Source organism: Vipera ursinii (assembly GCF_947247035.1).
Source record: "Vipera ursinii genome assembly, contig: SUPER_Z_unloc_1, whole genome shotgun sequence".
NCBI classification, from domain to species: domain Eukaryota; kingdom Metazoa; phylum Chordata; class Lepidosauria; order Squamata; family Viperidae; genus Vipera; species Vipera ursinii.
The window spans coordinates 82501-93943 of NW_028148449.1; the positions used below are offsets into that span (position 1 = coordinate 82501).

The 11443-nt window shown below is 61.1% G+C and overlaps 1 protein-coding gene across 1 annotated transcript in view; it reads left to right on the forward strand.

Moving 5' to 3' along the window:
* The window catches only part of LOC310650487 (IQ and AAA domain-containing protein 1-like), a gene marked incomplete at its 5' end in the record, with an annotated part of 20102 nt that extends 10151 nt beyond the window's left edge, over positions 1–9951 (forward strand). The window contains 13 exons of the mRNA XM_083380036.1: positions 890–974; positions 1140–1250; positions 1335–1410; positions 1704–1810; positions 2661–2756; positions 2881–2921; positions 5308–5390; positions 6778–6885; positions 6990–7189; positions 7928–8014; positions 8216–8393; positions 8900–9138; positions 9826–9951. Coding sequence (XP_083236162.1) covers positions 890–974; positions 1140–1250; positions 1335–1410; positions 1704–1810; positions 2661–2756; positions 2881–2921; positions 5308–5390; positions 6778–6885; positions 6990–7189; positions 7928–8014; positions 8216–8393; positions 8900–9138; positions 9826–9930 — 1516 coding nt within the window. The 3' untranslated portion in view covers positions 9931–9951. The remainder of the gene's footprint in view (positions 1–889; positions 975–1139; positions 1251–1334; positions 1411–1703; positions 1811–2660; positions 2757–2880; positions 2922–5307; positions 5391–6777; positions 6886–6989; positions 7190–7927; positions 8015–8215; positions 8394–8899; positions 9139–9825) is intronic.
* Between the last annotated feature and the right edge of the window lie 1492 nt (positions 9952–11443).

Below are 11443 nucleotides of genomic sequence, written 5' to 3' on the forward strand. Positions count from 1 at the left end.
GCGGGAGGCGGGAGGGGGGCTGCTCGGCGGGGCGGCGTGGGAGGGGGCCCTTCCGCCTGGTCGGGGGCTCTCCGTCCAGGGACAGAGGCTGGGCGGCGGCCGGGAAGGCACCTTGCCCTGCCCATCCCATCCCATCCCTGCCCTGCCCATCCCTGCCCTGCCCTGCCAATCCCATCCCTGCCCTGCCCATCCTATCCCATGCTACCCCACCCCATCCCTGCCCTGCCCTACCCTGCCCTCCCGTGCCCTGCCCATCCTATCCCATCCCATCCCATTCCTGCCAATCCCATCCCTGCCCTGCCCATCCTATCCCACGCTACCCCACCCCACCCCTGCCCTGCCCATCCCTGCTCTGCCCTGCCCTGCCCTTCCGTGCCCTGCCCATCCTATCCCATCCCATCCCATCCCATCCCTGCCAATCCCATCCCTGCCCTGCCCATCCTATCCCACGCTACCCCACCTCACCCCACCCCTGCCCTGCCCATCCATGCCCTGCCCTGCCCTCCCGTGCCCTGCCCATCCTATCCCATCCCATCCCTGCCCTGCCCTGCCCTGCCCTGCCCTCCTGTGCCCTGCCCATCCTATCCCATCCCATCCCATCCCTGCCCTGCCCTGCCCTGCTCTCCCGTGCCCTGCCCATCCTATCCCATCCCATCCCATCTCATCCCTTCCCTGCACTGCCCTGCCCTGCACTGCCCTCCCATGCCCTGCCCATCCTATCCCATCCCATCCCATCCCTGCCAATCCCATCCCTGCCCTGCCCATCCTATCCCACGCTACCCCACCCCACCCCTGCCCTGCCCATCCCTGCTCTGCCCTGCCCTGCCCTTCCGTGCCCTGCCCATCCTATCCCATCCAGGAGCCTGGGCCTCTGTCCCGCCTCCTGCAGGGACCTGATTGGCCGCTTCCCCGACTACCCAGAGGAGGAAATTGGGGGCTGCCTGGTCCTTTTCGCCCAAAAGACCCCGGAAGAGGTAGGGATGGGCCACGGGTGTGTGTGTGTGTGTGTGTGTGTGTGTGTGTGTGTGTGTGTGTGTGAAGGGGGGAAGGGCCGCTGGGGACGCCTCCCCCGCAGCGCCATGGCTGCTCCGCCTTGCCCGGCTGTCCCCCCCCCCCACCGTCCCCCTCCCCGTCTCCAGGTGAGGGCCGAGCTGGACCTGGCCGAAATCAAGACCGACCCGAAGAAGGAGAAGGCGAAAGAGCCCGCGAAGGAGAAGGAGCCGAAGGAGGAGGAGGGCAAGAAGCAATCGGTGAGGGAGGGGGGGAGTTGGCCTGCCCCCTGGGGTGGGTGGGTGGGTGGCTGGGACTGAGGGGCCCCGCCGTTCTCCCTCCAGGAGGAAGAGGAAGGGCTGAAGCTGGCTCCCTCCAAGTTCCTGGCCGCCATCCAGCAGGGATTCCTGCGCTACACGGGTGAGCAAAGCGGCCCTGAAAGGCCAGGCCAGGAGAGGCGGGGGGGGGGGCGGCATCGGCTGAGTGGCAGCCAGGCCTTCGCTCTTGGGGGGGGGGCTGGGGCCCTGGCTCTCTTTCTTACACGGGCCCCGCTTGGCCCGCCAGGGAAGCCCCCCAGCAATGGGGAGAGGGGGGTGGTGGCCTTGCAAGCACATCGAGTCCGAGCTCCCTTCCCGGTTGTGCGTGTGGGGGGGGAGATGGGGTGGGGGAGATCATGGGCTGCAGGCGTGCCCAGCCCTCGCCCGCTTCCTTAGCCTGCTGGGGCGAAGACGACGAGGCCACCAACTTTGAGCAGCGCTACCAGCCGGCTCTGATCAAGGTGGAGAAGCAGAGAGAGGTGGAGACGGAGATCCGGCTGCAGGTGGGCCGAGGCAGAAGCTGGAGAGGCGTGGGGGGGGGAGAGAGGGAGGGAGGGAGGGAGAAAGGAGAGAAAGGGGAGAGGAGACAGAAAAAAAGAGAGGGAGAGAGAGAAAGAGGAAAGGGAGAGGAGAGAGAGAGACTGATGGAGGTAGGGAGGGAGAGAGAGAGGGAGGGAGGGAGGGAGGAGAGAAAGGGGAGAGGAGAGGGAAAGATGGAGGGAGGGAAAGAGAAAGGGGAGAGAGAGGGAGGGGGAGAGAGAGATGGAGGGAGGAAGAAAGAGGAGAGAAAGGGGAGAGGGAGAGAAGGGAGGGGAGAGGGAGAGAGAAAGGGAAGGAGGGAGGGAGGGAGGGGGAGAGAGAGATGGAGGGAGGGAGGAGAGAAAGGGGAGAGGAGAGAAAGGAGAAAGGGAGAGGGAGAGGGAAAGAGGAAGGGAGGGAAAGGGAGGGAGAGAAATGGAGGGAAGGAGGGAGAGAGGGGGCAGAGGGAGGGGGAGGGAGAGGGGAGAAGAGAGAGAAAGGAGAGAGAGAAAGGGGAGAGGAGAGAGAAAGAGGGAGCGAGGGGGAGAGAGAGAGATGGAGGGAGGGAGTAAGAGAGAGAGGAGAGAAAGGGGAGAGGAGACAGGGAGAAAAAGAGGGAGAGAGAAGGGGGAGGGGAGAGAAAGAAAGGGAGAGAGAGATGGGGAGAGGGAGGCAGCAGGAGTGGGAGAGAGAGAGGGAGAGAGAAACAGGAGAGGAGAGAGAGAAAGAGGAGAAAGAGGGAGGGAGAGAGGAGAGAGAAAGGGCAGAGAAGAGGAGAGAGAGAGAGAGAGAGAGAGAGAGAGAGAAGCCCCCCCCTCGGCCTTTCTCCCCCAGGTGGACGAACTGATGCGTGAGGAGCTTCAGCAGCTCCGGCTGGCCGTGGACCAGGAGGAGACGAGGATTCAGAAGGCCCCCAAGAAGAGCGCCAAGGTCAGGGGGAGCCTGGGGGGAAGGGGGGGAGGCCCACACAGGGCACCCAAGCCCTCGCCCCCCCTCCCTCCACCCCCCACCCCACCCTTTCATTTGATAAAAAATGTTCCCTTTCTCAAAGCAGGCCAAGAAAGAGAAGAAAGAAAAGGATCTGACCCCAGACCGGTAATTTCCCCCCCCCTCCTTCCCCAAGGACTTCCTGCGGGGGGGCCCTGCTGGGACGGGGGGCGCATGTTCCCCCCCACACCCTGCATCCCTGTCTTTCAAGCCACCCGACCTGCGGCTTGTGTCCACTCCTCCTTTGCAGGGTCCCAGGCCGTGGAATAGGAATCTGGCTGGGGGTGGGTGGTGGGGTGCCCCACGGAAAGAGCATCACCGATGGGGCTGCCGTCTCCCTAGATAATATTCCATGCCTCTGCTGGGGAGCGCGGCCGTGTCGTCATCTCCCACCGTAACCCCCGCACACGCGTGCTAGTCGTTTCCGACTCTAGGGGCCGGTGCTCATCTCCGTTTCAAAGCCGGAGAGCCAGCGCTTGTCCGAGGACGTCTCCGTGGTCATGTGGCCGGCATGACTAGACGCCAAAGGCGCACACGGAACGCTGTTACCTTCCCACCGTAGTGGTCCCTATTTTTCTACTTGCATTTTTTACGTGCTTTCGAACTGCTAGGTTGGCAGAAGCTGGGATGAGTAACAGGCGCTCACTCTGCTACGCGGCACTTGGGATTCGACCCGCCAAACTGCCAACCTTATGATCGACAAGCTCAGCGTCTTCTATATATATTTGTTAATGCTTTCACCAGAGAAAGCTAATAGGGCAGGAACCCCCCACCCCAGAAATTCTGGCCTCACCCCCCCCACCTTACTGCTTCGCCCCGAATCCCCCAGCCTTTCCCAGCATTCTTCGCTCGTGGACAAATATGTTTGAAACGCAGAATAGATCGGCAGAGGCCTCCGTGCGCTTTGCCTCCTTGGCAACGCGCCGTTGGTTTCTACAGTGGGCTGTCAGCAGTGTGGGGGGGTGTTGGGGGGGGGAGCCCTGCCGGCATTGTCAGGTCCAAACTCCCCTCCCTTTTCTACCGAGGGAGCAAAAGAGGGCTCTTGATGGGCGAGACGATACAGATGCCTTTCTCTTCCCGGCTCGCAGCTTAAAAACGGTGGAAAAGTAGCACCCCCACCCCACCCTCCCACCCCTTCTTTCAAGGGAGACCAAGCCCATCCAGCCGGCTCCGGGCCCTGAGCCACTCTGATGGGGGCAAGGGGGAGACGTGGCTCTTTGCCCCATTGGAAGATGCCCGCCGAGGTCAGGAAGGCTTTGACGCAGCTGCCAGGCGCATTTTAGTCAGGGACGAAGGCAAAGCTCTTCTGGGGATGGGTGGGGTGGGGTTGGGTGGAAGAAGAACCATTAAAGCCCCCAGTGAAGGATTTGGGGTGGGGGCGACCAACCTGGGGCACAGGAAGGATCAGGCTGAGTCGGAGGATCCCAAGCGGCCTGGGAGGCAATGACCCGGACCCCTGACTCTCTATCCGGGCCCCTGCCAGGGCAGCCTGAGCACAGCCCCTCTGCTTTTGGGGGCGCCCGCCACTTTGTTGGGGGGGGAGAAGCAGGAAAAACCAAGGCTGGGATGTTCGGCTCTGAGGAGAGGGGAAGGCCTGGAAAACAGGCCCATCCAGAAACGGGAGGAGGAGGAGGAGGAGGAGGAGGAGGAGGAAGGGTCCAATTTAGCTTTAAGGAAGCACATTTGGACGTCAGAGAATGTCCCTACTGGTCGCTCAGAGCAACAGGCTTCCTGGTCGGGCGCCGGGCCTTCTGGACCAGAGGCAAACGAGAGGCTGGGAGGCCCATCAGAGGTTCCGGGATGGAGGCCGCCCTGGCTGGGAACAGCTTCTCCGCGGCCGTCCGGCATCGTCGCCGGAGCAACAGGGCCACTAAAGTGGGCCCCGGGGCAAACGTCTTGGGCACCCCGGCCGCTTGCCAACCACCTCTCCCGCCAGGAACCCCGAAAAAGGCCACCTTGGAGGAATTCTGCCCACGGCTATTCCTGACCACCAGAGCTGGCTGACCTCGGGGGTGGGGTGGGGGACGGTTTGAGGCCCAGAGATTTTGCCCGAAGGACGATTTTGCGTTATGAATTTTTAGCGTTATGAAGCCGAACTGTGACATTAATTTCTCACTTCCCAAATGCCTGCCTTGGTTTTCAATCCTTGGGAGGTGGGGGGATTCATGTGGAGGGACCCTGTGGAGCCCCCTCCCCACCCACTGTCTGGTGTGGCAGAGGGTTCAGGACCATCCCCCAGGGAGCCAGGCCACCCCAGAGACCCTCCGAGGATCCTGCTGCCCCCCGTTCAGAGCCCCTGCTCGTCCACGGTTGACCCCCCAACACACACACACACCGTCCCGGTTTCCTTCCCATCGTGGCTGGGCTGAGCGTGGGGCTCCCCTCGCTCAGTTCCCCTCTTCACCCAGTGGTCCTTCCCCACACCCCTCCACCACTGGGGGGCACTGTCTGGCCCTGCAGTGGCACCCAGGTGCCCCTCTTGCTTCCCTTCCAGGACCGTCGACTCCCTCTACGAAGAATTGGTCCTCCAGGGCATCATTAAAAAGCCCCCCAAGGTGCAGCTTGCTGACTACTCAGGTCAGTGGCCGTACCCCCTCCCTCTCAGAAGCCCCCTCCCACAAACTCCCGTGGCTGGAAAACTTGGCAGGAAGCAGCGTCCGCCCATGGAGTCCTCTGCCTCTCCCACTGCCGGCAGTTCGATTCTGACCGGCCGTCCCTCCGTGGTCGCTAAAACCAGGACCCGGATCATTTGGGGGTAAATCACGCTGACTTGCAGACCGCTTAGGAATAGCCCCGCCGAGCGGTATACAGGTGGTCCTCGGCTTACAACCATGACCCAACCTTCTGTTGCTAAGCGAAATGCTGGTCAAGAGAGTTTTGCCCTCTTTCAACGGCCTTTCCCGTGGCTGGAAACCTTGGTGGGAAGCAGCGCCCACCTGCTGAGTCCTCCTCGCTCTGGCCAAAAGCAGGGGTCGTGGAACACGGGCACTGCTGGTCGCATCCCCCTCTTTTCCCATCTTTGGCTCCGGGTCGGTTGGGAGGGTCTGTGGGGGCTCCCCAGATATTATTCCTCGGTAGAACCTCCACCCCCCCTTGAGGAACCAGAGCGGCTCCTGGCTGGATGTTGCGCCGCCGTCCGAGGCCTCGGTGGAGATGACCCTCCCGTTGCCAGAGGTCAGCCTGTTGGGGGCGCCAGTGTCCATCAAGTCCCCTCCCCCCCGCCTCACAACGCAGCAGGCCAGAATGCTACGGGGTCCCCTCAGACAGGAAGCCAAGCTCAGGAGGCAGAGCGGGGGGGGGGGGGGTTCTTCGTCCAGTTTTCCAGGCTCAGGCAGGACCCTCAATCCCAGGTTAACCCGTCACCTCTTAAACCAAACAATCCTGGCTCAGGCTTCCAGCTGTCCCAGCTCAGCCAGAAGCACACACACACACCCTTGTCAGCCAGGCCTAGCCCCCCCACGAGGGCCACTCTGGATGGGGTGGGAGGCTCCGTTGCAGAGGGTGGAGGCTGACGGGCAGAGAAGGGGACTCCGGCAGGCCTACCCCACCGCTCCGGTGCTTCAAGGGCAGGGCAGGCGAGGAGGGCCTCTGCCCGGGTGCCAGGATGCCTCCTGGGGCCCTTTTCCCGCAGGGCCCCTGCAAGGGAAGGGCTGAGCTCCAGGCAGTAAGCGTGAGGGGTTAGGGCACCCTTTGCCCTCTCTGTACTCACTCGGTGGAGCCTTCTGTCCTTCCGTGTCAGCCCCGCCTGAGTCTGGATCCAGTGGCGTAGTAGGAAGTCGATCCATGGCGAGATTCCCACCCCATTCGAAGGCTGTCTAGCTGCCCCCCCCCCGAAGGCAGCCGTGGAGCCTGGAGAAGGGGAGCTTGGCCGGACCACTTCGGTTGGGGGTCCCCGCCAGCCCTGGGTGGGTGGGTGGGCCTTGCCGTGGAGTCCTTCAGCACCGGGCCTCTGCTTCCCTCGCAGGGGACTTCTGCTACCTGGGCACCTCCTTGCGCCAGAAGGACATCGAGCCCGTCCCCTCCATGCTGGACGTCCGGCAGAACGTGGCCCTCTACGCGGTCCTTCCTCTGGGTGAGCCAGCTGGCCCCCTCTCCAGCCTTGGGGGTCAGCCTCGTCTTTGGGGCCTCTGCCCCTCTTCAACCTTTCCTCCCTCCTCCTCCTCCCCCCCCCATCAGGTTCCCAAACCCTGCACGAATTGGCGCCCCCAGTGAGGTCGCTGCTCCTGGCCGGCCCGGCGGGCACGGGCAAAAAGATGCTGGTCCATGCCGTCTGCACCGAGACGGGGGCCAACCTCTTCGACCTCTCCCCGGACAACCTGGCTGGCAAGTATCCGGGCAAGGCCGGCCTGCAGATGCTGGTCCACCTGGTCTTCAAGGTAGGGGGCCTCCTTGGCAGACAGAGAGACCCCCAGTGGAGGGGGGGCAGGGGTCTTGCAGGGAGAAGCCGGAGCACCTGGCCCGGGGGCGGGGCTCCCCTCTTTTCCCTCCCGGCCAGTCCTGGCTGGTGTTGGCTGGGGGAAGAGCAGCGGGGGGAGGGCGGTCCAGAGCCCCCACAGTCCCAGTCTGTCAAGGTCCCTTGCAGCTTGATTCGGATTCGGATTTGGATTTGGATTTGGATTTGGATTTGGATTTGGATTTGGATTCAGATTCAGATTCGGATTGATTCTGATTGATTTTGACTCTGATTCCGATTCCAATTCCAATTGATTCTGATTCTGATTCTGATTGATTCTGATTCTGATTCTGATTCTGATTGATTCGGGTTCGAATTCTGATTCAGATTCAGATTCAGATTCAGATTCAGATTCTGATTCAGATTCAGATTCAGATTCACATTCTGATTGATTCGGATTCCGATTCCAATTGATTCTGATTCTGATTCCGATTCCGATTCCGATCCTGATCCCGAGGCACCAGGCTAGAGGAGCCAAAGGAAGGCCTTGTGCCAAGTTGACTTGACTTGGGAGCAGCTCTTGTGGCATGTGTGTGTGTGTGTGTGTGTGTATGGGCGTCTTTTGGGTCAACTCCATCCCGGTCAGGCTCAGCCACAGCTTCCCGCTCCTTCTGTCTGCCACACCCCCAACGCCCCCTCCCCTCCCCTCCCCTCCCCGCAGGTGGCCCGCCTTTTGCAGCCGTCCGTCATCTGGGTGGGGGGTGCGGAAAGGACGTTCTACAAGAGGGTCCCCAAGGAGGAGAAGGAGGTGAGCGAGGCTGGGGGTGGGGGGGGGGCATCTTCCTCTGACCGTCCATCCGAGAGGCCCCTGGCCCAGAGGCCATGCTCGGACGGCCTCACCTCCTGGCCGAAGCCGGTCCTGGGTCTGACCGATCCCGGGAGGAGCTTCCAGCTGGGTCCTGATCCAGGGTATGGGGCTGGGGGTGGGGGGGCTGTCTCCCGCCCATAGCTGGACCCCAAGCGGCTGAAGCGGGACCTGCCCAGAGCCCTGAAGCTGCTGAGGGCCGAGGACCGGGTGCTGCTGATGGGCACCAGCTGCCGGCCCTACCTGGCTGAGACCCAGGCCCTCTGCAAGGCCTACCAGAAAATCTTGCTCATCCCCCCGCCCGACTACGCCGCCCGCTACGGTGAGAGGAGGAGGAGGAGGGCACTGGGGGGGTGCCCCTCCTGGGGGGGCCGTCTGGAAACGGGGGGGGGAGGGAGGGAAGGGGAGCAGGTGGCTAGAAGGAGACACTCTGGCCGTCTCTTCCTCCCCCTCTTCCACCTCCCTCTCTTCCCCTCCCCCTTTTCCTTTCTCCTCATTTTCCTCCTCCTCCCTACTCCTCCTCTTCCCTACTTCCTTCTCCTCCCCCCTCCCCCTCCCCCTCTTCCCTCCTCCTTCCCTCCCCCTCTTCCTCCTTCTCCTCTTCCTCCTCCTTCACCTCCTTCTCCTCTTTCTCCCCCTCCTCCTCCTCCTTCCCTCCCCCTCTTCCTCCTTCTCCTCTTCCTCCTCCTCCCCCTCCTCCTCATCTTCCTCTTTCTCCCCCTCCTCCTCCCCCAGAACCCTCACCGGGACCAGGCAGTTTGTTTGGGAGGAGGCCACGTAGCCTCTCACCCTTCCCCCCTGCCTTCCTCCCCCCACCCCCCCCCGCAGTGACCTGGCAGTGGCTGATCCAGAGGCACGGCGGGGTGTTGACCAGCAACCTGGACCTCAGCGCCTTGGCCAAGGTGTCAGACGGCTACACCCAGGGCAGCCTGGCGCAGGCGGTCAAGCTGGTGCTGAGCGAGCGGCGGAGGCTCCAGCTGCCCAAGAAGCCCCTCAGGGCTGGGGAGCTCCTGCACATGCTGGCCAGGGCCGACCCCGTCTACCCAGAAGAGCTGGAACTGCTGCAGGTACTGCCACTCCCCCCCTCCCGGCCTCCCTGGGGGCGCTTGGGTGCCGCCCTTCTCTCCCTCACGAGGAGCCCCCAGTGGCTGGAGCGCGGCATGGCAGGCTGACTCTGCCTCCCCCACTGCCGGCAGTTCAATCCTGACCGGCCGTCCCTCCGTGGTCTCTAAAACCAGGACCCGGATCGTTTGGGGGCAAATCACGCTGACTGCAGACTGCTTAGCAAAAGCCCCACCAAGCGGTATACAGGTGGTCCTCAGCTTACAGCCACGACCCAACCTTCTGTCGCTAAGCGAGACACGGGTCAAGAGAGTTTGGCCCTCTTTTAACGGCCTTTCTTTCCACCGTCCTTAAGGGAACCCCGGCAGCGGATCAGCGAGTAACCCGGCTGCTAAGTTTGGCATGGGGAGGGGGGCATAAAAGGGGACCGCACAACAGCCACCCCCACCCCCTGGGGACACACAGTCATGTCAAGCGTCCGAATGTCGATCACACGACCGTGTGGGGGATGCCGCAACGGTCGTAACCGCAAAAAAGGGCCGCCGGCTGCATTTTCCATGCTGTCGTCGCTTGGAACGATCCCTAAATGAAGCCCCATACCCACCCTTCAGGGCGCAGAGGGCAGCTGGGGAGGCCGAGAGGCCCGTGGCTGAAGGTCCCCCTCCCCACCCACCCCCGGTATCTTTGAACAGGACTGGTACAACAAAACCCCTCTTGGCAAGCGGAGGCTGGAGGCGGAGGAGGAGGAGAAGACGCCCCCAGTGGCCGAGGGCAAGGAGAAGACGCGGAAGAAGTGAAGCCCCCTTTGGGAGGGGCCCTGGCAAAAGGGGAGGGGGCGTTGGGGGCCAGTGCTGCAGAGGGCAGACGGGAGGGGGAATTAGGGAGGCCCTGAAATGCTGGCTAGTAAATTTTTCTGCTGAAAAAGTCTCCTCTCTCCAAACGGGGGGAAAAGGGGTAATAATAATAATAATAATAATAATAATAATAATAATAATAATAATAATAATAATAATAATAATAATATGATGATGATGATGATGATGATGATGATGATGATGATGATGATGATGGAAGGGACCTTGGTGGTCATCTAGCCCAACCCCCTGCTCTAGGCAGGAAACCCTATATCAGGGGTAGGCAACCTTGGCTCTTTTCTGACTCGTGGACTACAACTCCCATGAGTTGGCTCAGGAATTCTGGGAGTTGAAGTCCACGAGTCAGAAAAGAGCCAAGGTTGCCTACCCCTGGCCTAGACCATTTCAGACAGTTGATAGAAAGACGGTAGACAAAAATGCCAAATCCAGTCTGAACATCTGGCTGACTGTGCAATGATCAATAATAACAATAACAAATAATAACAAATAACAATAACAATGATAATAATGATAATGATGATAATGATAATAATAATAATAATAATAATAATAATAATAATAATAATAATACACTTGGAAGGGACCTTGGAGGTCATCCAGTCCAACCCCCAGCTCAGGTGGGAAATCCTTTCAGACAAGCCTGTGGAAGGGTGCTTTGACTCGCGTGCCCTTCGGGAATCTCCCTCTTTCGGCGGGCCTGGCTTGTTTCCCGGGTCTTTTTAACTTCATTAATTGGATTTAGAGACTGCCAGATTCTCGGCCGGTGTAACGCAGACCACAATGGACGAGGGGAAAGAGGTTCGGTCCCCCCTCCCCCCCGCACACACACACACACACACACACTTTCCACCACAGTTGCTCCACTCCGTAAACCATCATCATCCAAGGGACCGGAGATCTCTTTTCCGAAGGGTGGAAGTCGAGCTTTATTAGCAGCCTGCAAAACCAATTTCAGGGAAAAAAATGGGTCCCTCGGGCGGGAGGTCCCCAGCCTGCAAGACCCTGCCCGGCCCACCCACCCACTCCCGTGTTGCGGAACAATTAACAGTCCGACCAGAGCCGGCCATGCTGAGCGGGGCAGGTTGCGGCCGTTGCGGTGTCACCGGCCGGCCCCTCCAGGAACAGCAGGAATTCCCTTGGGAAAGGGGTCCCGGCGTTAAGGTGGGGCAGCCTTCGGGTGGGAGCACTAGAAGGGGGGGAAAAATGGTGGGGGGGACAAAGGCTGCAGCGTTAGACTCCGGGCCTGTGTGAATGCGCGTGTTGGCTTTCTCCAGTTTTCTGTAGCCACTGCAGCACTTCTCTCCGAAAGGAGTCGGGAGAGGCTGACGTGAGCTTTGTAGCCTTTTAGATCAATAAACAGATTTAACCTCTTGGCGCTTGCGGCAGGCATGATAATTGCGGACCCCAGACGGCATTCAGAGCACACCCAGGAGAC